This window comes from Zosterops lateralis, assembly GCF_965231275.1.
Source record: "Zosterops lateralis genome assembly, chromosome: 13".
Taxonomy (NCBI): domain Eukaryota; kingdom Metazoa; phylum Chordata; class Aves; order Passeriformes; family Zosteropidae; genus Zosterops; species Zosterops lateralis.
Window position 1 is genome coordinate 9,942,763 of NC_139773.1, and position 27,228 is coordinate 9,969,990.

The 27,228-nt window shown below is 38.3% G+C and overlaps 1 protein-coding gene across 1 annotated transcript in view; it reads right to left on the reverse strand.

The window, feature by feature from the left end:
* Window positions 1-27,228, reverse strand: part of FBN1 (fibrillin 1) — a 142,470-nt gene that overhangs the window by 37,086 nt on the left and 78,156 nt on the right. The window contains exons 15-31 of the mRNA XM_083870574.1: window positions 26,619-26,741; window positions 25,547-25,699; window positions 24,405-24,458; window positions 23,405-23,530; window positions 21,449-21,574; window positions 20,793-20,912; window positions 19,707-19,844; window positions 18,645-18,695; window positions 15,927-16,052; window positions 14,909-15,133; window positions 13,611-13,736; window positions 13,390-13,518; window positions 12,794-12,919; window positions 12,543-12,668; window positions 11,664-11,786; window positions 7,940-8,065; window positions 6,988-7,113 (exon numbers count right to left, since the gene is read on the reverse strand). Of these exons, the coding sequence (XP_083726700.1) occupies window positions 6,988-7,113; window positions 7,940-8,065; window positions 11,664-11,786; window positions 12,543-12,668; window positions 12,794-12,919; window positions 13,390-13,518; window positions 13,611-13,736; window positions 14,909-15,133; window positions 15,927-16,052; window positions 18,645-18,695; window positions 19,707-19,844; window positions 20,793-20,912; window positions 21,449-21,574; window positions 23,405-23,530; window positions 24,405-24,458; window positions 25,547-25,699; window positions 26,619-26,741 (2,124 nt within the window). The remainder of the gene's footprint in view (window positions 1-6,987; window positions 7,114-7,939; window positions 8,066-11,663; window positions 11,787-12,542; window positions 12,669-12,793; window positions 12,920-13,389; window positions 13,519-13,610; window positions 13,737-14,908; window positions 15,134-15,926; window positions 16,053-18,644; window positions 18,696-19,706; window positions 19,845-20,792; window positions 20,913-21,448; window positions 21,575-23,404; window positions 23,531-24,404; window positions 24,459-25,546; window positions 25,700-26,618; window positions 26,742-27,228) is intronic.

Consider the following 27,228-nt stretch of genomic DNA (forward strand, 5'->3'; position numbering starts at 1 on the left):
TCCAGTATCTGCATGGATGCTGATGAACACCAGCCAGGAGCCAGGAGCCAGCTGCCTCTAGGATTGTCCTCAGGCAGGGAATGAAGCAGGTTCTGCTTGGTCAGAGGCTGTGTGCAAGGTGGGGACAGGCTGTAGCACTGTGTTTACCAAGAGAGCTGAGGAGCTCATCAGGCAGGCAGTTTATTAGGAACTCAGGAAACCTAACACAGTGGGAAGAAGATCCTTGGAGATACCGGGCAGGAAGTCATCCAATCTTCAACATAAATGGTCATATCAGCACATTCTATTTCTGTACTTGCTATTTTCACCTTATTTTCATTTTTGGGCATTCTCTGGGAATGTGAAAATGTATAGACTGCAAAACTCAGTTGAACTCTATTCTTCCTTCTCACAAAACATTATTAGTGCTCCATAAGTAGTTGGAGAATGTATAAACTAAACAGCAAAGTTTTCAGAAATTACTACTGGTAACTGGAACAAAACTGGCAAGAATTTTCTTGCCTATCTGAGCTTTGGATTTTACAGTATTTTCTGTAACTGAGCTATTGAACTGCACTTTACTTCCATGTAGGATGTAGCTTACCTAGAGTTCACATCAAACCACTTAAAAGTAATACCCATTTTTTTTAGCCCTCCCAGATGTCTTTGATGTTGCTGTAGGCCAAATCATCCCACTCTGTAAAACAGCTGATGGAAAGGGAAAACAAGCTCACAACTCTACATGATTCCACAGACAAAAACCCAGCTCAGATCCTTCTCAAGAAGATGATCAAGAAAAGGCATCAGCCATCAAATATGTAACAACCTTTGGGATTTTCAGCCCCAAAATCACAGACTTGAATTTCCCTATGATTTTACCTAAAAACAATTAGCTCTTTAAAGAGGGCAAGTTTGTGGAGTTAATGCAGAAAGTGCAAAAACGCTTAACAATTTCCTTTACAACACATTCTTAGGTTTTTCTGTCCACACTTCTATAGACAAAAGGCTGTGTCCTTTCACTATGCCTTGTACATGTATTTTATCTTTTCACAAAGGCAACACGACTTCAAGAAGCAGACAACGTCTGTCTATTATCCTAAAATGAAATACTCAAGGCCAGAAAAGATCCAAAACCAACTGCTGGTTGGGAGAGATGGGGTGTTTGTTTGGTGAATTTTATGCTAGCTTCGGGTTTTTTGTTCTTGAGATTTTGGAGGGGAGGGCGGGTCTCTGTGATATGGTTTGGGGGTTTTTTTTGGTTTGGTTTGGTTTGGGTTTTTTTGTGGTTTTTTTTGGTTGGTGGGTAGGCTTTTAATTTTTTGTAGGTTTTTTAGTCTGTTGAAATGGAATTTAATCCAATCATACTTTTTTGAGTCTCTTTCTAAGCGAGGCATTGCTTTGACTCAAAATCCCAGACAAGAGTATTGCCATAATCTGAATGCTGACATCAAGATATGAATCTAAATCTGGCATCTGGAATCTACCATTAATGAATTTTAACTCCACCAACAGGCCTGAAAACATGCAAATGGACACTTACTTTTTAAAACTTAAAAATAAGGTCAGGAACAAATAATCTCAGAGCAGTGTTGCCTTAGCATGTGCAGAAACTCATATGAAGATAACATCACCCTAAACAGGAAACTTGCGTCTGTCAAAAAATCTTAAGGGTGGCCTGAAAAAAAAGCAACTCATTTTGGCTTAGGGAAAGACTGGAAGGAATTTAGAGAGGTCAGCTACAGTATACACTGACATAAAAAAGCTGAGGCAAACACTCCATATTTTAACCTTTACATGATTTTAAACCCCAAATTGTTAAACCACTGCTCACATTAAGACTCCACTGTATTTAATTTTTTGATGCTTTGAAACATACAATCACAAGTTTCCTTATACCCTGCAGAGCACAACAAAACACCACCAAAAAAACTCATCACCAGTAGAGAGGTTTCTGCCAAGAATTTTTTAAACCACCAGCAAACACAAACAGAAACTTGCATGCAACAGCTACACTGCAATGAAGTCATGCTCAGGCTCAAATTTAAGAAAACCAAAGCCAAATTTTCCACTCTCCATAAAGTGACTGTGGACTCCATCCCCCCTTGCACTGACCCACTGACACATTGTACCTGAGAACCCCCACTAACACCTCCCAGTGGAACAGCAGCACCACAACACTGGGGCCCTTGCAGCAGACACTTGTTCCCCATCAGCTGTTTGACACATACTCTTAAAAGCTTAGAATCTTCTTTGGGATGAAAGCTGCATGTATAAATCTATCTTCAAATACAGGTATTTATAATGGGATCAACTTTCTCAGGCATCAGCCACTGGAATGTCATTCCGCTTGCTTTGAATAATAAAAAAAAGCTTTTCTCCAGTAAAAATTTTCAATGGATTTCAATACTTTTTTGCCTGGGTAAAGATCAAATAGGAAATGCAAATTGTATCCTCTAATACCATCTACCTTTAAAGGGACATGGCAGGGCTTATTTCCATGATGCATGGAAAGGTTTTTCAGATACTTAAATGAAAGCTGAGGCATATAAAATACCATCACTGGCTTCATGCCAGATTTTACTTCTTTTCCCCTGTGTTTAACTCAGATGTTGTTTTGCTATAATCCCTATTCTCTCCTTTCATTGCACAGCTGAGTTATAAGTCTACATTTATTGCACTGCAATTATTTCCAAGGCAAAAGAGATCTCAGACCAAAAATGGTCCTATGTAAACGGTGCACTGAAATCAGTGGAATTTATGCCTGCTTATACTGGAGCTTAATATGGATTTATGTTGCCATAAGTATTGAATTATGGCTACACAGAATGAAACAGAAAGGAGAAGTTGAGCTCTGCAGGGGAAAAATTAACTCAATATCTTTAATAAAAGCATGAGTCCAGCCTGTTCTGTCTGCATGGCAGTACAAACAGTACTATACTCATCAAATACTCCAGCTATTTTCATTAAATTGTCTGAAAACAAAGGCATTACTCGGTCTGAGTAAAGGTATCATGACCCAAAGAGCACCCACGAGGACACTACTGAAGTCAGGGTTTCACAAAATGATGGCCTATTCCCACTGACTTCATGGGTATTTTCACTAAAGAGTAAAGGAGTGAGTCACTGATTTATATCAACCTTCTCCTTCTGCCTCCAGCATGAGTCCGTGACAAGCCAAGGAAAATAAAGACATTCCAGTCAGAGACTGACACTGCATCCTCAGCCGGTCCCACTGTGCCCCAGTGCTGCTGCACACATGTTCTCAGCTTTGCAATTGCACAACTCCCATTTATACTGAGTGTTGTCTGCCTACAACAGATGAGAATACGCACGATAAATAATATGCAGGTCTGACATCATAACAATCCCAACTCTGGGGAAAAAACCTGTCAGTCACCCGATTTTGTTGGCTCCTTCAGTTCTCTTCTTTGGACAAATATTATTTCTCTCAGGTCTTTAGCAATTAATAAAGTGTCTCTCCCATTAATCACAGTGGCACAAATTTTTAGGGCTCTCAATTTGTGTGCAGCAAAAAATACATACCATATATACCTGTCACCCTTTGCACTATGCTTGCATAATGTGGCAACCAAAGGAAAGAAACTGCTAGCCAATGTCTGCACAACACATCCTTATCCAGTCTGTAAGTGGGTCATTGAAGTTGGCCAGAGACAAGTGTGGGAATAAGTCACTGTTTTCTCACCCATACTCTAGAAACATTCCTTTGCATTCGAACAGAATGAGAGTGTACATTAACTGAAGATAATTCAAGTGTTCATCGCTGGGCATAAAATCCTCTAGGCACTCGGTGTACCATTTTCTGCTAGGTTTCATTGGGCTTCAATTGTCTATAAGGATCCTTAGCAAACTGTAAATTTAATTCAGACTCCACCTATAAATCAGTACTGTTTGTCAGGAATTATGCAAATCCCTTAAGCATTTTCTGACTTTTACATTTTTTTGGCAGTCTCTGCATATCTGTGCATTTTATCGCACTGACGTTTCACTGGTATTTCGAGCCTGGGTCCAGCTCCCCAAGGGCCAGTCGTCTGGTGGAAGTCCCAAGGCATTTCTTCCTGCTGGGTTGCTGCCCATGTAATCAGGTAGGAAAAACGAAGGCTTTTCAGAGGGAAAAGACTGAATTTCAACTTGTTGTTCATACAAGTAGAAAAATATAAGGAAAAATTCCTGTATTCTGATCTTACTAGATGTAAAATTATTTTCTCTTTTGGAATCACTCTCAGATTTTATTCAGCAGACTGTACTCTTGGAGTTTCACATGGGACAGTTCAGCTCTTGCCTGCTGTCCATCCTTACATCATCAGCACACTGAGGCACAGCATGTTATTGCTGGACAGACGCCTACTGCCAGTACACTCCTCCTGTAACACCCCCATTTGGTGGGCAGCATCTCATTATCATTATCTTCTGGTATTTGGCCTGACACAGCCAGCTCCCAGATTCATGATGGCAAACATATGTTTCACTGGTACCAGAACTCTTTTGTGCCATCAAGCCTGAAACACAATGTATTATTAATGGCGAGAAGCCATTAATAATGGAGAGGAGAGCACGTTATACAAGTCATAAGATATTCTGGGTCTGAGGGTAAATGACAGGCTCACCTCTTCCTTTCCCTGTATCAGATGTCTGACCTCTCTAGAACCAAGTTCCTGTCAGCCATGCAGGTACACGGTGAGCACTCACTCACTCCTCCTGTATTCACCAACATCGTCAACACTGGAGACATTCCACACCAAACCCTCCAAGCTCACAGCCCACACCAAGGCTGCACCTGAATACCTTCCACTAGCCTTCCTACACACGGCAACAGCATGGCCCTTGTGGAGTCAGAGCCTGGTCTCAGTCTTCCAGCTCCCTGAGCCTGCTGTGGAGAAATCCAGCTGACTTGTAACATTTATTTTTGATCTGTTGACCATGTTGGCAATTACTGGCCTCTTTCAGTTTGATTCTGTGAAGAGCACCCTAAGCTTGTGCAAGCCCCCTCCATGAGGAACCACCAGGGGGGCTGTGCACACAGCCAAAACTGCAAGGATGGATTGGAAAGAGTCAGAGAAGAATTTTTTTCTCTGTGAAAATAGCAGAGCAAGTTTAAGGCTCTACATCCACAGTGAAATATTGCAGATTTACAGGCAGTAATTCAGAGTGGTGATGAATCACAAAATACAAATGCAAGTGCCAAAGCAGGATTTCATTTCTGCACAAGTACATGTATACTTTATTGACAGAAAAAGTAGAGACAAGGTATTTGTCATAAAGCTGGGTGATCTGGAACTTGGACAGGAGAAAATGCAGCAATCTTCTCACTAGTGGCTGCATACCACTGCCTGCCTAGGAAAATCTAAAATGAGCTGCTCTAAGCCAGTATTATCACAATTTGCCTTGTGAATAGAAATTAAACCATTCACAACATTCAATGTTGGAAAGCTGCATCTACAACCTGTATTTTTGCATAGTATTTTAAAAATAGTATTTTTGTTACTAAACTCTGCCACATTCTTACTGAGAACCAAGGAGAACGGAGAACTAGGGGAGCTAACATCTGTGTGGGATGGGAATGTAAGTCAGTGGGTGGATTCTGAATACTGTTAAATGATTGGGGGGGAAAAAAACAAGTTTATTTGTTAAAATGGAAACACTCAGTAATGACAAGGGAGCTGAAATATTTAGACAAAACTGGAATGGAACCCAAAGGACATGATTTAGTTGTTCTCATGAAACAGAGGATCTCCCATTCAAAGTGCTGTACACAATTTTGTAACTTTTTTTGTCCATGGGAATTCCTGAGAACTGTGGATGCTTTTGATCTGTCTGTAAGACAAGAACTGAATTCTGGGGTCAAGGTGCTGTTGGCAAGGTCCTTCCAGAAGAAGATACTATACCTCAGATTCCTTTCCTGCCTCCCCAACTTTTCTCTGTGTTTTGCCTTCAATTCACTGCTTCATCTTCCCTGCCTGCTCCTTAGGCTGGGAGGGATAGCTGCACCATGTGTAACTGATCAGTGTGAGGGTTTTCAGGTCTAGAGCTCTGAAGATCTTCATATAATTTAGCACAGAAACAAAGAACACTGAAATGTTGGTCTACGGAGTACAATTAGAGATTTCTTGGATTTAGATCAGTTCCTATGTAAGTCAAAGGCAGCTGTTACTAATGCACAATTGTTCATCCATAGTCCAATATGCAAAATACAACCCCAGCTCTCAGACTTTTCTGTGAGAGCTGTAAAAAACCAGCTTCATATATTTGGGGCACTAAAAGAGAATATTATTAAATCTGTACAATAAGGGCAGACTAAGAATAAAAGTGTGTCTCAATGACATTGCCAGAAATGTGTTTACCCTAAGTCTACATTAAAAATTATATTAAACATATGTTTGCATTCATATTTGGGCAAAGACTAAGACTCTCAACACCTTGGCTTGAGACACCACCACTTGGATTATTAATATCATGCCCTCAGAGCCTGTATATTTGAATCTCATTTCTGTTTCCTGGCAGTACATGAAATAAAGCAAATTCTGATTCAGCTGATAGAATGTAGTTGTGTAACCATATTGTCAACACTTAGCAAAAATCAAAAATATATTTTAGCATGTATTTCAAGCCATCTGTGCTTGCCAAATAATACTTTGAACAGATACCTGTTATTTGCTTTCACAGTATACAATTAACTAATTCAAATGCACTGAGGTCCTCAGGAGTTTGTGAAAGTGAGAATGGGATTTGCTGGTCTCTTAGATGAAGAACTGTGCAGTAACACACCCAGTTCTGATCCCAATCTTTGCTCCACTCATTTCAGAAGAAGCAGCATCAGGCTGAATGCTGTACCATGGAAGTTTAGCAGAACACAAGCTTAGCAAATTTGGATGAGAGGTAAAATAAGAGCACAAGTAAGTGAAAAGAAGCACAGTGAGAGGAGGTTCTAAACACTAGAAAAGCAGACTCATGAGTTTAAGTAAAAATTAATAATTAAGCTTTAAAACTTACCTGTGCAACCAGTTGTGCCTTTCTTGCCTGAATATCCCATATCACAGTGACAGATAAATGAGCCTTTTGTATTCTCACAGGTTCCACTCAGACAGATGTTTGGATGCAGATCACACTCATTAACATCTAAAAAGTGCCATGAATTAAGATTTATTAAATACAATTCTTAGAAAGTAGCTGAAAAAATCTCTTTAGATACTAATTTGGTACAAAAACAGGTCTAGTTATGCAAAGAAAAAGCTGCTTATAGTAGTTATTCTTTACCAAGCATACAAGCATACATTTTGAGATCTGGGGTAAATGTTGTTAATATTACCATATCTGCATTAACATACTTTTAATGTCAGCTTTTCTTAAAAATAAACACTAAGGTGCAGTACATTACCCAAAGAATGACTATGATTACTGATATTTTTTACATATATGTGTCTGTATACATCTATATATGCATGCATGCATGCATTGTCTAGTTTTGTCAGACATTTCTCTCGAAATACACTCAAGATTTTAAATTAAAATGCAAAAATGTAGTTTTGGAGATATGCTGTTTCACAACTCTGATCTACCAAGGTACAACACTTCCACACGGTTCTGTCTCAGAGATAAGTTTAAATCAGCACTAGTGATTTATCTTGCTAGAAATTTTCCACAGCATCATCCACTTCCTTTCTGCAGGTACTCTTTTATCTAAGCTGCATAAAAACCTCACTGGAAGAGGACCTAAATATGCAATGCTGTAGATCATGTCTGCACCCCAATCTACAGGGATATACAGAAGATTACATTTGCATTTGTGCAATAGGGCTGCTTCTCTGGTCAAGTGACCAAAATTAGGAGATAAGAGCAATACTCTTCAAATATCATTGTCTGTCTACTTGGAAAGAGTGCCTTAATAAATACTTTTTTTGTGTGTGTATTTAATGAAGATTGGAATATATGTACTTTCACTTACCTATGCAAGTCTTCATGTCTTCAGATGCCATGAATCCATCATAGCAGAGACACCTGTATTCTCCTGGGATGTTTGTACACTGGCCTCCATCACAGATGTTAGGGTTGTCTTCACACTCATCAATATCTACAGGGGAAAATCAGATTAAAATATGTTACCTTTACCCAATGCAATGAACCATCATTGTAATGGCAAGTAAGCATTTTAATGCTCTGATAAACATGATGAAGATTTAATCCTCGTAAATAACTGAGCAGTAAATTGCAAAATTGTCCTGATGAGTAAGCTCCTTGTCTCCAGCTAAAGTCAGTGGCAAAACATTCCCTTTTGACTGAAGTGGGAGGAACAGGAACCAAATTTTCCTTCAGAGAAAAGAACTCCAACAGGACCTTTGTCACACCACAAGGCCACATATAATTGGGCATTTTTGGATACAATCCATCATTGTTGAAATCAGTGGAAGCTCTGAAGTCAAATTCAGTGACAAAAATACCAAACTTTACAGATCTTTAAAAAGCCATCGTACAAGCAAAATATACCTCTACAGATCTCAAGGGTGGTGACAAACTGGAAGCAGTTAAACTCATGATGGGAATAACTACAGTACATATATTTATTTCACTTAGAGATTTTTATGGTCTTATTTAGCATTTCAGCTGACTGGCCAGGCCTGCCTTATAGTTATATCCTCTAGGATGAGAAGTTGCTTTCTCAATTGATAAAATTGCCATCACTGATTGGAGCCAAGCTGCAGAAGCAGATACTTTATTATATTAAGGCAACCATGCTAAGTTCTGGAATCTTTCAGAGCCCTTGGGTTTATACTAGTGTTCCTTGTAAAAATCCCTAGAATCTTCCTGTGTCAGCACCAACACAGACCAGCAAGAGCAAAAATCAGAATCTCTGCCTAGTGATACCATGGGAAAAAAATCAGCACAAAAAGGACAAGATTCAGGAATCCTCTCCAAGAGAAAGGGTGTAACTCATTATCAGAGCAGTCTATTGTGGATTGCAGTAATTATGCAGCTGCAGAAAATGAACTCACATTAATTTAAAATATTTTGTTCATTATTCTGCTGTATTTCTAGCAGCTAGTCCTTGTGTGGATACAGAACTTCTGCAAGGAAGAAGGCTGGCCAGTCCCTGTTTATCTTAACAAGCAAATAATTTTGGCATGGACATAGGCCTGAAAATGTTAATTTGGAATGGAATTTGAATTAACATGCAAATTTAAGCTCTAGAAATGGGAATAATAATGACGGAAATAAAGAACTTTATTTACAAACCTGCCACTGTACCGATTTCACAGTTGAGGGAAAATCAGCTGACAAAGAACCTGTTGTTTCTCCTAATTGAGCTGATTATTTATGCATAACCTCACCAATTCAAACATGACCTACTAGTGAACTGCAGAGCATTCTTACCAGGTCAATTATCAGGAAATATATTCTGTGATGGCTTCCAGCTTTGTGTGATGTTAAAGATAAAAGACATGTTCACACACAGAGAAAACTGAAAATGTAAAATAAGTGTTTCACAACTGAAGGTCACAGTCTTATTTTATCCTGGACCATGTACAAACATCTAACGGTGTAAAACCAGATATTTAGTGCCATGAAAGAAAATGTCACAAATTATTTTTATTCTTATTAGTTTGGGCAGAGGCAAAACTTTAGTGTGTGGTTTCTGAATATTCACCAGATGTTTACATATGTAAATAACATCTTCTCAAGAGAAGGAAGCAGTGTTTTCAATACTAATAGGGTAGTGAAGGTGACCTCTCACATCTCTGGATATTTTCTTAGATTTGACTTGACATCCAAAGATGTCTGGTGTTTCTGCTATTTAAACCTTTTTATGTGCAGCTATTGCATTCAAGTCCTTATTAGAGGAGAGTATGAAAATGAATAGCTAATAGATATTACAGCTGGCCTGTGAAGGAAATTCTGTTTTTCAGAGTCTAGGCTGGATATGTAGAAATAGATATGGAGAAATTCACAAGTGAACTAAGATCTGACTACAAATTTCTAAGGACATGTTTAGGGTCAGATGAACGTGTGGACAAACCACAGAGAATCCATCCCCTCCCCACAGCAAAGGCAGATGCTTGCATTTTGACTTTAAGACAGAAAGATGATAGTTTCCGATTCCAAAATTTTAGTTTAATATGCAGGACGGTGTTGTAAATGATCTGTTCTGCTTTTGGGGTTAGAGATGCATTTTGGTGGCAGAGGATAAGGGGGAGTAAAGACAGAACTGTTTCCAGCCAGCAGACTTGAGTTCCCAAAGAGGGTCCAAGTGTACATTTGGGTCATTTGGTCTGACTCAAATCAAGAAGACGAAAACAGAGAAGTGGCTCAGAGGCTCTGCCTCCCCCCTCCTTCCTTCCCTCTCACATCTCTCTAATCCTCTCACTGGGTTTAGATTCTGGCTGAGGCACAATTTCAATCAACTGGTTTTATTTTTGCATTTAAAAAGTGCCCCAAACACCAATGTTTGGGCAGGTTTTTGTAAAAGTTTCCCTTTTCTAGAAACTTGAGCTAAAGCAAACTTCTTCTAATCTAAATATTTTAGGTTTTCAGGGTCAATGAAATCTGCACTTTTCTGTTGAATTCTTTCTTTGAATGAGGATCTGATACTTGCTGAAGGCTGGCTACTTTGCATCTTTCTGATGGGGGAAAACTACATTTTGCTGTGCTTTAGGGCTCTTTTGTCTTCTGGAATAGTAATGAGTGCCTTAGGGTAATTGAGACCCTGGTTCAAGGTCTATAAATATTTACAAATTCTAAATGTGAGCACTCTAATAATCCAGTATAGAAAACTCTCCATTTGTTCAACTATAAAGGCAATTCTATTCCAAGGGATTAACCCTGTTATAATTCTCATGCTCTTCAAGGAGCTCTTGGATGGAATTGGCAAACAGCTGGCAAATATTCACATGCCTCATCAGGCCAGTGACTGTGAAGTAAGTAAGAAAAAAGTAGGGTAGAATTATCTTTCCAGTAACCTATGTGGAAATCACCAAGTACAATTCACTTCCTGGGATTATGACTCCCAGACTCCCAAAGGAGAACACCCAGCCACAAGAGAGCTCTGAAAATTTTCTCACAAACCTTTTTAAGAGTGCAAAAGACCTGTTTCCTAAGAAAGATTCATACTATTCAGATTTTAATTTATCTGCAAGTCATTCAGCTCGGAAGTAATGCAGCATACTTGCACTCAATTAAACGAAGAATTAAAAATAGGAATTTTCTTGCTTGCTTAAGAGCAGATACCACAAAACCACAGAACAGAGCAATCAGCTTCTTTTCTAGTGTCTCTGTCTATCCTCTCTCCAACATAACCCTACAATACCCATGCACAGCATTTTCGCTTCTGTTCATGATAGTTTTATTAATGGTCTTCAACCTGTTTTGGATTTGGATCTACTACAATACCTTAAGGGGGAAAATTTATCTCCTATTGAAAAAAACAGAGATTTTTGTTATTAAAATCAGAATCAGCTTGTATGCTTTCTGAAATTATCAAGAACCAATTCCCTTCAAAGCACTTTGTTCTGCAGTTGCCCAATTCTGATATTTTGAAAAAAAGAACTTCACTTTCCATTTACTTTCTTTTTTTAATAGTGTATTTATTACAATAGCTTTAACCTTTAAAAGAAGATTCATTTTTAAACTATTGAAATAAACCCTTTAAGCAGAAAAGTTCCCAAAGGCTCCCTTACCAGTGCATGTCCTGTGGTCTGGCATAAGTGCAAAGCCTTGTTTACAGCTACATTCATAGCTGCCTTCCGAGTTTGTACAGAAGTCCTCACAGCCACCATTCATTATTTGGCACTCATCAATATCTAAAAAGGAGAAAATTTAAGTTAAAAACCACAATATTTTTACTTTAAAGCACATTTCAAGGACACACTTTGAGTCAGCTTTCCAGTACACTGTCAATCTAGAATCTACACTTGACGTTTGCACACTAACATTCAAGTGTTTGCAAAGGCAGGCGCTGGGATGGATTCAGGCAAATCAGGGATGGAAAGAGATGATACCTGACTGCATATACAAATACTTCTGTGCTTCTCTTTCTACATATAGAAATAGCACTGAGTTACCATGTGATCATGAGGGGCGACAAAGTTTTTGCAAAGATCAAGGTAAAATATTACTTGGCAGAATTAAAGCCAGTGGATTTTTCCATGGCACAGTAGAAGGAATGTATGCAATTGAACCACATGATTCTGTTTCATGGGCCCCCAGGAATGATGAGTTTTAATTAAATATATAACTAATCTAACAATTTACTCCCTCTTAATTATCAAAGTCTGAAGTCTTGGGGCATTTAAAATAGTATGTGATTTTATGCATCATGATTAATTTACTAGAGAAAACAATCTGTTACTCAGCAAAGTGTAGAACTGCCATAACTTCATTCATTCCTCTCAAAAACGGACGTGCATGTTTTGGAGATTTTGCATACTATTTTGCCAAACTGTAATAGATTTTTGGTTCATGGTTAAAAATTACTTTATATATCTACTAAACCAAAACAATTCTGTGTTTTTTATCTTCTCTGTTTGCTAGAGCTCCCGTGTAGATTTTGTCCTTACCTATACAGTATAGCTTGTCTGGTGTGGACTGATATCCAGGGTTGCAAGCACACTGATACTTTCCAATCAGGTTGACACAACGGCCATTTCGGCACAGGTTGGTGCTCAGCTCACATTCATTAATGTCTGTTGCAAAAGAAAAAGAGGAACACGTTTTTCTCCTGAAAACAATACTAAAGCAAACGTAAATGCACAGCACAAGAGAGGTACAAAATGCTGTGCACAGTCTCGATTTTGCCTGCTTGTCTCACCTACACATGCGGAGATATTTGGTGATATCTGATGGCCTGGAGGGCAATCGCACCGAAAGCTTCCCTCTGTGTTGATGCAGGTGCCACCTCGGCAGAGAAGGGGATTGCGCTGACACTCATCAATGTCTGTGGGGAGAAAGGGAGGCAAATCAGTGCAGGGCCAGCACAGCCCTCACCACAGCCCCTCAGCCATCACAGCACCATCTGCCTTCATTGACCCTGCAGCCTGTCCTAGAGCCACTCATCCCTTGCACCATAGTGCAGTTAAAAAAAAGAAAATAAACTCAAAAAGGCTTCTTCTAAATTTTAATGTACCTTAACTTCAAAGTTCAGGGTGGTGTCCCACTTACCAAAATGGGGATTGTGGGGATAAATTTAACATCCTAAAATCCTGTCCCTTGCTTACAGCAAATTCACATTTAAAGTTAGCTTTAATAAGGCTCACAAAATGAGAGAGACCTGAACCTAAGCACAATCAAACTTAAAAAAAACCCAAACCAAACCAAAACAAACAAACAAAAAAAACACCCCAACAAATAAACCATACATAGCATACTAGCACATAGCATACATCTCAGGTCTATAAAAAAACATACCCATGCAGTTTTTCATCATCATAAATCCACTTTCATAGCCTTCAAAACATTCACACTCAAAGTCTCCAGGAGTATTGACACAGATGCCTTGGCCACAAAGATCAGGAGAGATGCGGCACTCATCAATATCTGTAAGACAAAACACATTCACAGCATTATCAGAGGAGTTCTGTTTTCCCTTTTCAATTCAAAGCTATGAGGGAGATATCCATGCAGTTTACCTGTGCAGTTCCTCTCTTCAGAATCAAGGGCAAATCCACTGTCACATCTACACTTAAAACTGCCAATGGTATTTCTGCATTTTCCATGGGTACAAAGGCTGGGGAACATTTTGCATTCATTGATGTCTGAAATGAGATAGTGGGGAGAGATGATGTTACTGTTGTATACAAAAACAAAGCACAAAAGAGCAATACTGACATCAGAGCTCATCCTTTTTCATGGCAGTGACCCCTCCTTGTGGGAAAATTAGACTACACTACATAAACTGATACTGACTTCCCCCTAACCAACAGTGCAGACACTCTGTGCTGGAATTGCCAATAACACTTTCTGCTACAGAATGGTATTAGTCTCCCCTTTGTCTTGCAGGATCTGATCTGCAGCTCAGGAAGATTTCGGTGGACAGAGGATCAAGACAAAGACAACTTTCAAAAGAAGCACTCTGTCTTCTGATTTCTGAAAATGAAATGTGACTTCCATGAGTCACAGAAAATATAATGAGCATAAATAAAAGCATATGTCACTTTTCTTCATGGATAATTAATGGGTTATTAATAATTTATAAAAAAAGGCTAAAACTAGCAACAGCAACTCTCATTCATATAGATATATATTCTCCTCATTTCAGACTTCATAATGTTTTGTGTTTGGGTAACTTCTGACATTGTTCAGCTTAACCTCACTGGTAACCCTGGAAAGACAGCTTTCAGCACATGATGCTGAGGTGTCACTGTGTGATTCCCATTTAATGCTGGAAGTTTACCAACCAGAGTCATAATATGACTTGGTTTACTGTAAATAAAATTCTCTCATTTGAGCCATCATCCTGGAAGTTATTTCCTCTACTTCTCCAAGTAACTTCACAAGAAATTTCCAAAATTAATCACCATTTCTTTGTTGTTTCACATTAGAATTAAAGTTATTGCACCCTTCACAAGTAAGGATTGCTCTTTCAACACATCCAAAGCTGACTGCACAGTTTGTTCCAGTTCTTGTACTATGAGATGCCAGGAAGCAAAGTCAGGCACAATTTAACCTCTCTAGAGAGAGATGCGAATTCTGTGTTTCGAGGCTGTGGTATTATATGGTATTTAATGGTCTCTAACACAAACTAAATTCTCTTGTATTTTATTTGGGCTTCAGCTGCTGTGAAATCTAATTGTATTTTCAGATATGCCCTAGGATGAGTGAAGTGCTTCCCACCAGAATTTTCAAACCCAGAGGAGCTGTCTGATGGAAGAATAAAAGTAGAAAATATCAGGATTTGCCGGCAATTAACCACAAATGGATGACATACCTTTAGAGAAAGGCTTCCCACTTATCTCTATCTTCGTGGAGAACCCAGGTCCCCTTGGGCAAAGAGCTTCAAACTCGGGAGTTCCCCTGAGAGGACATTCCTCACAATCGTAGCCCCAGGCTGCCCCCACGGAGCAGCAGCAGGCGTCCATGCGGTGCCGCCCGGGGATCTGGGCCGTGCACTGCTCGTCCTCGTGCTGCAGGTAGCAGCTCTCCAAGCGAATGTCTGTTGGGCAATTTAACATTTAGCATGTTGAGAGAGAAAGAGAAAATTTAGTTTTCTGCAGGAGAATTATTTTTTTTCCAAAATCCCTTCACAGGGCAGCTCGCTCCACATTTTTGTGGACTCGGAGGAGCATACCAAGCTCACTGCATAATTCCTAACAGCAAAATATTAATGCTAAGCTTAGAAATTAACAGTTGAAGCAAGTTTAAAGCATCACTCTGAAAAATGGTGCTCAACACTTGAAGTAAATTTTGGATCAGGGAAGGATTTTAAACATTCCAGCTTGCCATACTTATATAAGACCTTTTAATTGCTACAAGCTATGTCCGATTCAGAGGCAAATCTTGGGCATTATTGCCACAAATGGACAAAGGTGCTTTGGGTGGACAGCACACAAAACTTGGATACTCTGTTGCACACTCCATCAAGGTGCATGGTGTGGCCAAGTCCCAGCCCACAATGGTGTGGCCTCCACTATTCCAGCCTTTGTGGAAGCTGGTTTCAGTGGGGCTGCAGATGAAGAGTGCTAAGAGCATGGATGATCCATAGGGATTTGTCAGATTAACAATCTGGAACTAAATCACTGCTATTCACCAGCTAGCAGATGGTGATAGGCTTTAGCTACCACCATTGGAACCTGTTCCTATTCCAGGCGAATTAAGTTCATGTTCCTGACTAATTCCATTTGAAAAATGGGCAAACATAATTGTCCTTTCTTGTTAAAAAACACGCAGTTTTTCACTGCACGGATCTGCTCTTCCCCAGTAGACCCGTAAATGGGATTAACACCTACCAAGACAAGTCCGTCCAGAGGCATCTAAAGTCATTCCATTGGGGCACTGGCAAACAAATGATCCCAAGGTATTGACACACTGCCCATTTGTACAGACTCCAGGAAACACCTCACATTCATTAACATCTATTAAAGAAAAAAAAGTGAGTAAGAGTAATCACTAGCATGCTAGACATGAACAAATTAGAAAAATACAAAAAAAAAAAAACACATTGTAACGTTTTTAGGATAAAATAAAAAACCACAGCAGTCTATGTGGCCTGAAAAAATTCAAAACATTTACAATTTCCAAAATAAGCCAGCCAGATCCAATTAATTACAGAAAACTGCTGATGATCAGAAATAATACATGTCGCTATTAGTTATTCCTACATATACTGAATTTAAATTCAAAAGTCACAGAAAAGGGAGGGGTGTTTAAAAACTATATCCATTTTCATACTCACTGTGGGCCCAATATATGAAGCAAATGGGCAAAGAAAGACCAAGGTAAGTTTAAAATGACATTATGCATTATTCCAACGAGATTCAGTATTTATTTTAAGATTTTTGAAAATTTTCTCTATCTGCATGTCTGGAAACTACAATACCATTTGAAATCTGGTCCTATAGCCTTGTCAGCAATTAGCAACTGTATATATAATAAAATAACCTCCTAACAACTACACACAGAGTTTAATTTTGTTAAGTAAAAACTGTATTTCTATATTTTAAAGGCAAAGTTAGCACTTTTGGGTAAGGATAAATTGATTATATGCATTAGCTTGGCTTGAGTTTAAATAAATGTTTAGTAATCTAAGTGTGAGGTCCTCCCATCCATGTCCTTTGTGGAAAGCATATGCTTCACAACTGCCTTTGGGAAAAGCCTTTCAGCATTAAATGTGCTCCAAGATGAAGCATGACAATTTTTAGGACAGGAGAGGACAAAAACAAAAAAAGTGGAAAAATTACTGGCAATCTGTAGATGAATACTCATGTATAAAATAACCAAGATGTGGGAAGGTTGAGCTGGTTAGGCCTCTAGACAAAACTCCTGGTGCAAAGAGACTGCATCTCTCAAACCTCACATAGCACGATGGAGGATAAATGCTGGGGGGCAAATCAGTGGCCTCTGCCCTTGAACAGATATTGTAAATTGACTGGAAGGTATGAAGTAAAGCCAGTGGATTATTAGAAACCACCGAAACACTGTTCACAGCCTGTGAGCAATATTGCAGCTGACAACTCCAGGGCTCACCCGTAAACGAGAGGAATGCTGCCAATTTCGTTTGCTTATTTCCTTGCACAAGATCTATTACTCATTTTACATGGGCTGTGTATGGGAGAACTGACTATCACCTTTTGGGAACTAAACTTACTTCTGTCTCTAACTTGCCAGTAAATTTCCTAGAGACCTTTCCCTGTCTTGAAAAATGCTTACATTGGTTGAAAACCAAATAAGGCTTCAGTAAGGCTACAAGGAAGGGAAACTACTCTGAAAAACCTGGGAGTATCCAGGTCCCATAGAAATGAGAAAGATTAAAGCATGTAATAGATGTAATCTGATGTGCTGGTAAAGCAAATGCTGAAAACAGTTATGTCTGTATCTTGGAAAGATAAACTTTCCATCCAAGTAGTGTTGAAAATGTTCTAAGACTTTCCTTGTGAAGAGAGATAGGTGGGCCCACTTTTTTTTTTTTCTTTTCTTTCACTTACACACTTCACAAAGTGTTGCTGAGGTCAGATAAGTTATGTACAGTGGGTCTGCAGCATAGACGTGCCAAGATATTCAGTCATCATTTGGAAAGCAAAGAGTATGTGTGAGGGTGTTCCTCTTTTCTTTTTTTTTTTTTTTTTTTTTTTTTTTTTTTTTTTTTTTTTTTTTTTTTTTTTTTTTTTTTTTTTTTTTTTTTTAAGGGAAAAAAACAATGTTTCTTTATGGAAGCTACATATGGGAGTAATTTTTAAAAAATATTTTAACTGCAGTGTCATGTCAGATGTTGTCAGTCAGGATGACCCACAGCAGTTTGAGACTCTCTGAGCTTCTGCATATTATGTAAATATGCAGTACTTTTCCAGGGGTTCAAATAATTCAAATAGAGATGAAATAGGGTGGGACTTTCAATTCTCACAGAATAGTATAGAGTCATCTCATACCAAGCAAAAGAACTACACATTTATAATATTAACCTTTTCTTTAACCAAAGTATAACTGTAACCTGATGTTTTTGTGTTTGTTTGTTTGTTTCTTTATAGGACAGTGAAAATATGCTTTGGCATGTGTAAGATTTTATATAATGTCATATGGAAGAAAGCCAAGGTTAAGGAAAAAAAAAAGAAAACTACTGTGAACTACAGCCTTTGAACATTTTTTTCCTAAAGCATAGTAATGGCTTATCATACCACTGTATTACTTATGCCATGTTTTGTAGTATATATGACACAAAATTTGTAAAAACAGGTTACTCAGTTAACAGTATTTGAAGAGAGAGTGAGCCACCACCTTACACTTGTAGACACTGTATTTGCAAGTGTGTACTTTGAGATAAACTGTGAGTATGCAAGAATGTTAAACAAACTGAAACCAAATTCATCCCTGACATAACTCTAATCAAGTCAACGGAACAACACAAGGTAAGAATTGGCATAGTGTTCCTCTTTGCTAAATTAAGCACTTAAATCAAAACACTGGCATCTTTTTATTCAAGTTCTGATTTATGTTAAGGCAACAATAAATACCTTCACACAATGTTCCTCTTATTCTTGAATATCCCTTTTGACATATTGGGTCTGTAAAACAAACAAAAGTGAAGTTTCAGAATACTACAGTCCAAAACTCACCACTAATTTATTGTGCAAAACTGATCATGTGAAACATTATCTAGTTTATTGCTTTGAGAAGTCTGAGTGCTCAGACAGTATCCCAGTATTTTCTGAAATAATAAAGAGATAAGATGGGGCAACTACATAAACTATATAGAGTGTCAGCCTTTATCCTCTTTTGCTTCCCATGTGTCTCAGCTAGCTAGCCTAAAAGTGGTTATGATTTCTGTTTCATTTGAACCAATTAATTCATTTCACTTGATCACAGCACATTACAACCCTGTTTACCATGGATGAATGAGGATGAATTCTGTTAAGATACACAGAATGAAATTAACCAAAGATTTGAGCAAACTAGCAGCTTTCAGGATATAGAAATAACAACCACACACATTTCTGCATTCATCAGCTCATCCCTGGGTTCCCAGCTCATCCCACAGTTCAGTAAAATTATCAAATGAATATGCGACCTCAACTCACTTTTTGATCAGCTGTATGATTCTCCAGGTCATCAGTTAATCTACAGAGTATAATAACAAGGGCTACTCCCTCTCCTCCCTCCATTACCACACCAAAGACACATTTGTTGCGAACATTTCCTTGGGATCTCTGGGGAACATTTATTGTTACATTTACTGCTGCATTTATTGCTACCTCCTTAGGAACTCCCAATCACTAATTATGACAAACCATGCTAAAGTAAGGCTGTCCCTTACAGACTGTAGGTGTGGTCCTTTCCCTTCAGTGCTTAAACTTGTAAAATATTTACTGTAAAATCCAGTTAGGACCTTCTATAGCTGCCTGCTACCTCTCAGATATTAAGACTTCTCTTTTCTGGGACTAAATAAGGAATAACTGCTTGATAACAGAACAAGTAAAGTTATTTGTCTAGCCTGTGCCCAACTTCTACGACAATAAACTGGACCAACCTCAGAGGAGGAAAACTCCCAGATTCCTGAGGAAAATAAAGAGCATTACCTCGTTCACATGGTGTACATGGGCTTCCCCAAGCAGCACCTAATGAGGAACAGCACTGGGACTTCAGAGTTGCTCCATTGATATTTATTTCACACCTTCCATTGACTATGTTCTGCCAACAGGTACCCTTGACAGTTTCTATTTGGAAAAAAAACCAATATATTTTCACATAGATTCTCTAGCATTTTGCATTACTATATTTACAAACACATGTTAATTTAACCATGAAAAAGAATCATTCTTTCATTATAATTTACCACATCAGAGCTAAATTTATTTTAAAATCTCTTAATTTAACCTTCTCTACGCTGGACTATAGCCTGAAATCATCCCGCCACAGAGCTCTTGCAAATCCTAGTTTATGCTTACTGTCCTTAACAGGGAGTATATCAATACCATTCAAGTTTTGAGTCCCTGTATTGATTATCACTCAGATTAGGGGCACATGCAGAAGAGCAGAGTAGATATGAACCCTTGCTCCACCTTCCATTGTTTTACTAGATCCCTCAGTGTGGATATCTTCCCATATAGGGAGTGGCAGGAGATAGCTAAGGATCAGACAGCTGCAATCCTACAGTTTTCCTCACTGACTAGAAAACAGCTATAAATTACTGTCCAAACAGAACAGGCAAGAGAGAAAATTGTGACCCCACAGAGTATGTGAGTCACAGCATTGTCTAGGGATGCTCTTGAACAGGTCTGGACTGTGCATAAGTTGTTCATGTTCCATCTCAAATACAAAATTCTTTCCAGAGAGCAGATCCTAATTAGAACATGTTCACCTTATTACAGGAGAAATTAAAGAGGTGAGCACAGACCTGAAGTACTAGTCTGAGCATTTCTGTGTTGGTTAGAAAAAAATTTTACCCCTCTTTCAAATCTGACATGAAAGCACCTCAAGCTCCCAAGTGGACTTTAAGTCTCCATGGTGAAAACAAGAACCTTTTAACATTGTTTCTGTCATGTTTTCCACTAAATTAATCTACACAAGTTATTTTAAAGTATTTTCTAAACCTAGAATACAACGTTCCCATGTCATTGGCCATTTTTAACCAGCAAATATAAAATCTTCAGAGGAATAAATACCTATGCAGATGGTTTTGGTTGGATCCAAAGTACTTTCAGGAGAACATTCACAAACAAAAGAACCTGGTGTGTTTTTGCATACTCCATTAACACAGGGGTTAGATTCACATTCATCAATATCTAGAAAAGAAACACACTGCTATTAGTGCCAGAAAACATTTGCAAAAATGCAAATGCCTCTTTTCATTTTAGGAAAAAGGGGACGAAGCTTTCCTCACAATCAGTCTTGCCCATACTCCCCTTTTCTGTTATGAAACCCTTTACAACAGACTAATGATGCATGTGTCCCAAAGACATGCTAGCACATTAGAACTGTCTGTGGCTCAAAAAGAGTTCAAACTAGGAGCCCTTTGGCTCTGTTCCTCAGGCAATAGAGTTGTAAAGCTTGGTTCCTCTCACCCTTGGCACAGTGTGGGCTCACTGGCAGTAGTAAATAGGGAGAGTAAACACAAGCTATTCCATTGGATTATCTAATAATTTCATTTCGGCCTTGTCCCTCCCTCCTCATTCTCCTACTTCCACACAGAATTTATTTATGGTGATTTTTTTTTTAGTTTTACATATTATATCTTCACGAATGTTCAAAGTATTTCTGGCACAATCTGAGAACAATCCAAATGAATAAAACTAGGATGAAATGGTGTGTTACCAGTTACCTTCACATGTTTTTAGATCAGGAGTGTATACAAATCCCTTTGGACAAGTGCAGGTGAAACTTCCAGGGGTATTTCTGCATTGCCCATTGTCACAAAGCAGCATGTTCAGTGCACATTCATCAATATCTATAATGAAAATAAAGAACTTTTTAAGAAATAAAACATTTCTGGAATAGAAGTCAGGACAGAATTTCCTTCCCAACAGCCACTTTTCAGAGGAGACAAATAGGGCAGGGGGATGTGGTGTGTGTGGAATATGAGTACTGGATTATTTTCATAGAAACAGGTTTGCACAAGAGCTTGTACTTTCTTTCCTCACATATTCATAGTAAGTAACAGGCACACCACAGTTCAAAATAAAGCTGGGAATCACACTTCATCCTGCCTTTATTGTGGATTAGGTCTATGCAGTCTCTGAGTCGCTGCACCCACAGTCATGAAAGAAACAGGGAGAGGATTGGTTTGAAAAGGTTTGCTGACCATCCTGGTCTTTAAATCACCATTTTTTCCAAGCTGGCTCTGAACTGTCTTAGATGTTATAGTTAACAAGGCTAATGTAAGTCTACACTTGCTTCAGAGATGAAAAATTTAAATAGAATTGCTAGTGCTAAATTTAAGAACCCTGAGGAAATCTTTGGAAGAACGGTGTTCATTAGGGAGAAGTTGCAAGAAGATGGCAATGAGCCATGAAGAGCAGGTGAAGACCATGAGGGACCCGAAGAGCAGACGGGAACAATTGGCTACGTCAGAGAGGCTCCAGAAAGTGTTGAGAGAAGTTGGGAAGACTCAGAGGGTCAGTGCAGCAGCTGGGAACAGCAAAAGTGCTAGGAAAAGAAGGGAGACTTGCAGAATAAAACAGACCATGTGGGAAGCTTCACAGGAGTTCAGAAAAATTGAGAGAGGGCCAGGTGGAACATTACGGGAGAATGGGAAACAGCTGTGATGGAGCATGGATGTGGGCTACAGCAGGGTGGGCTGGGGAGCATCTGGAAAACTCACAGATGGATTGGGAGAAGAGATGCCATCAGCTACAAGCAAACACTGGAATAGGACATGGATAATTAAAGCCAAAGAAGAAAAAGGGAAAATGGGATGAATTACAGTGTGATTTTTATCTAAGAAAGATCAACCTTTTTTTTTTTTTTTTTAAGATAATGGATAGTTTAGACTGGGATAACACCCATGACTTAAGCTATTTAGGTTTAAGTAGAGAATACAGAACCCAAATAAAATTATTACGTAAGCTGGAGATAATAGAAAGGAATTCAAGAATTTTAAGGTGGTTCCAGAGCTGGACGAAAGAGAGATTACAGTAGGATATATTAAAAAAGAGAATAATCATGATGAAGTGATCATATTAAAAATGCTTTCAGGGATCAGACTTGGGACTGGTCCTATAAAATACTCTTTTTAATGCAGAAGTAAAAAATGAATTGAATCAAAAAACTTTGGACAACACTAAGCTGTAAGTTATTGCCAATACAGAGAATCAGGCGAGGCTAAATTAATCTTGACAACATGAACAAGAAAAATAAGATGAAATATAATCACCAACTTTCAAAACTTTGCAATTAGGGACCAGTAACAATAACATGCTAGAAACCAGAACTCATCAGCTGGAGGCTAGTGAGCAAACTCTGGATGTAACCCCCAGTTAGAGGTTGACTTTGATCCCACAGTATAACATATATTTGAGAAAAGACTAATGCACTGTAGAATCAGTTTAGGCAGGATATTACATGGAGAAATGGAGAATTTCTGGCATGACTATATAAGGCACTAGTCAGACTTCATCGGAACACTGTACACTGGTCAGATCAGCCATGTTCAAGAGAAGGTTGTAGTGTCTATTTTTACAAAAAGAATGAAAGTATAGATTTGGATAGTTTAGCCAACACAGTTTGAGAAAGGATATGATGATTCTTTATAAATCTTTGAGAATAAGACATTTCATACCAATGCAGTTTTTCCCAGTTGAGTCTACTTCATATCCAGGGTCACAATAACATTTGTATGTTCCATGCAGATTCTCGCACCTTCCATTTGGACAGAGATCAGGATCCAATAAGCACTCATTAATATCTACATAAAGATAAAAAAACCCAAACATCAGAGCAGCAGTTGTTGAGGGCTTGTAGGGGTTAATTCTCCAAACTAAAAAAACAGTTTCAATATCATTAACACTGGCTGCTCCATATTTATAATTATGTAGTTCTGATTAGGAAATCCACACCCAAATATTCACGCTCAAGAAAAAAAAGTATCTCTTTATCATTGATTTATCTCTAGCTCATGGTCATTTTGGAAACTTTCAACTGTAGGTAAGGATTGGGATATTAAACCAGAGATCAGAGATTAGATTTAGAGAGGCCCATGTACTAATACTCCCCGTATCTCCTCATTCATAGCATTTCCAGATGGCATCACTTGCCAAAGCATTAATATCCCTCCTTTCTGAGTGCTTTTCCCTATCTACTGCCAGCAAATCTACTAGTGAGCATTGGCTGACTTAAGAGTTTGCAGTTTCACAGTTCTATGACTACAAAACTGTAATCATTTCCCTCTTCTCTGTGGTTAAACAAACTCTGGCCTATTTTGACAGATGAAAATATGAGTAAGCTCAGAGTTCAATATGGCTTTATTCTTCAGGATGATTTCACCCGAAATATGCAAATATGACTTGCATATAAAGTCATGTAGGTAATGACACTTCTCATAAATTTATCATTATTTTATAATGGCACTTAGATGCACTCCATGATGTAAACCAGAGAGGCCCCACCGGTGAAATGCCATGATCCTGAAACTCCATGCTCCATTCATTTTACCCTAAGCTTTTCTCCCATTCTCTTCTGTCACTATCCCCACCAGCATAGCTAACAAATCAAAGATATCAAGGTAACACTTTCAGACAAAAGTGCTATATATAAATTTGAATTACATTAGGTGATCTTACCATTTCCTCCTGCAGTCATGCCAGTTCCACTGCTACACAGAGCCTGATATTCAGCTGGAAAAAATATTAAAAAACTTACTGGAATATTCTTTCTTAGCTCATTGCTTTCAGCATCACCATTTACAGTATGGCAATTAATTATTCGAAAGAAGTAACATGCCTTCCAATTCTTATGAAAACATTAATAACCTCACAGTATTCTGAACCTGTAAAATATTTTAGCAGATTCAGGGTCTGAATCTGTTTATGAAGATGGATGAGTAAAAACTTCACATGATGAACTGTGGCATTTAAGAATAGACATAAACTTCATGCTGGTCCTCCTACACAAACGAACCATAACATATTCACAGCAAGATTCTCCAGAACTTTGTGTCCAAGTCCTTGCCCAAGATACATGTTCAAAGAGACCAGGAAAAAGAACATTTTTTTTCCTATAAATCTGCCCCATATTTAACTCCATTTAGCAGGAGTGTCTTCATGAGTTCACAGTAGATCAAGGATATCTCATTCTTAAAAATAAATAAAATTAAAATATGCGTTTAAGCTTCTCAAATTTCCCACCTACTGCTGGGTTCGAGTTCTTCTTTTGAGTTCAGGACAATTAATAGCATGAACTGAGAGCCAGCTCAGCATTAATTTTTGCCATAATCATTAATTAAACTGAACTGGACATTTGTCTGTGCACTGACTACCCAAAGGTACTGAATAAGCTACTTCAGATCACTTGAAGGTTATAGGAGCCATGCAGCAAACATCTGACTGGCAGGTGTACATAAGGATTTGACCCTTTGAATCAATCAAGTATTTTCTATTAATAACTTGAGGTAAAAATTATATTTTTTTGTTATCTACATCTACCAAAATATGGCTTGTTGTCTGAAAATGTCCTGTTTGTTCTTAATGTGCATAACAAATCTGGGGCCAGATACTGTAATTTATTGTTCCTTTAAAAAATTATCTCCTGTAGTCTTAAAACATGTAAAAAATAAAAGATGGATGAAAATACATAACACATAATACAACAATGTAATCTCCTGATTTAAGTTGCAATGTTAATTTAAAACTTTCTTCTACCTTTCTAAAAATAGTTCATCACCAGAATTGGTAAATTAGAAGATTTACCAGTGAAGATGCCATACCTGAGTTTTGTGCTGGGCAGGGCTGGCAAGGCTCTCCAAAGGCGTAGTCAGTGCTGGCACAGCAGCACTCTGACTTTGTAACTGCGCCCGTTAATGGTCTCACACATTGTCCTCTCTTGTAGCCACCATAGCACGTGCTTCGCATGTGTGTATCTGAGGGAAGAAATCTCTCTTAATCCTGCCATAGCCAACTATCCTGCCATAAATTATAACAAGTATTCAATGTAGCTCGGGTGTCATAAACACCATAAAATAGCTGTCAAAACAAAGTATCTTTCACTATTTCTTTCTGCATTCCAGCCACCTATGTGCCCACCTCTGCTTGGGACCGGAAATTCTTCTTCCTCATTCTCCCAAGAATTAAGGCATATAAATAGTCACTGCATTTAATGATTTAACATGCATTGGTGAACTACCAGGCAAACAATTAGTTCCTAACCTTGAGAAGATGTGGGGAAAATGGACAAAGTCTTTGCTCTTTCTTTGCTTGTAAAAAACCCAAGGAAAAGTCATTAATGCTATTCCAGGACATAAGACTTCATATATTTATGTTTTCAGGTCCAGGGGTGATTTTTCTCTTTCTTTAAGAACTAGCCCATAAATGGCTTTCATGCATATTAGTATTTTATAATCAAACACTGAGCTTGTACAGAAATGGGCAGAAAATTGGGTACATCCCACATTAAAAAGAGGTGACAGATAAATTACATCTGTAAGCTTACTGACAAATGAAGAATTTTACATTGACAGAAACAGGGCAAATTGTCACCTACTGAGAACTGATGCAGCACTAGTCACCTCTACTCTGTATAGTCTACATGACCTTGGGATTTGAGCCATACTTTTTTTCTCTTTAAATAAAAAAGATAAGTGAAATTTAAATAAAAAGTAAATGAACACGTAACAAAATGGGCTATTACAGTAAACATTCCAGAGCTATTAGTATCCACTATAATTACTATCCACCATTCCATGAAAAAATGGTAAATTCTACATTCAAACTTGATCTGTCCATCAGTCTAGCAGTAATATCGTAACCTTGTTAACTGCGACTCCATTAAGTTTGTCTTACCAACACAGACACGTCCATCCAGTCCTACTGCAAGGCCAGGGAAGCATTCACATCTGAAAGAGCCATCAGTGTTCACACAGCGCCCATTCATGCATATTCCATCTGTCTCACATTCATTGATGTCTGTTGGAGAGTAGAATGAGTTTTATTAGAAGTTAAACTACAAAGTGTTCAATGTCTGGCTGAAACTTGCGTTTGTGCAGTTTATTTTCAATACATCCTATAGAAAAATATCAAGGTAAGTGGAGAGTAGTTCAAGTAAAGATTTTGTTAGGAATAACGATGAATTCATTCTTTGAAACAGAATAAGAAAATGTCAAATTCAGGAAAAATAAACAGAACAAAAATATTTTGCTCTCCTTGGAGAATAAAAGGGACTACATTTTCCTAACTTGTTCCCAAGAGATAGATGTTCTGATTTAGGGGTCATTCAGGCAAAATCATAATTGGAGGAAGAAGGAAACTGTGGCTGCTAAGACAAAGGACTTATGTAGTATATAACAGGGCATTCCCCTTCCGTATTGCCAGTTCATGCTGTAAGAAATCAGTCCAAATAGCAAATTGAATCTTTTACCTCCTCACAAGGTGCCTTCACAGGCCACCAAGGAAT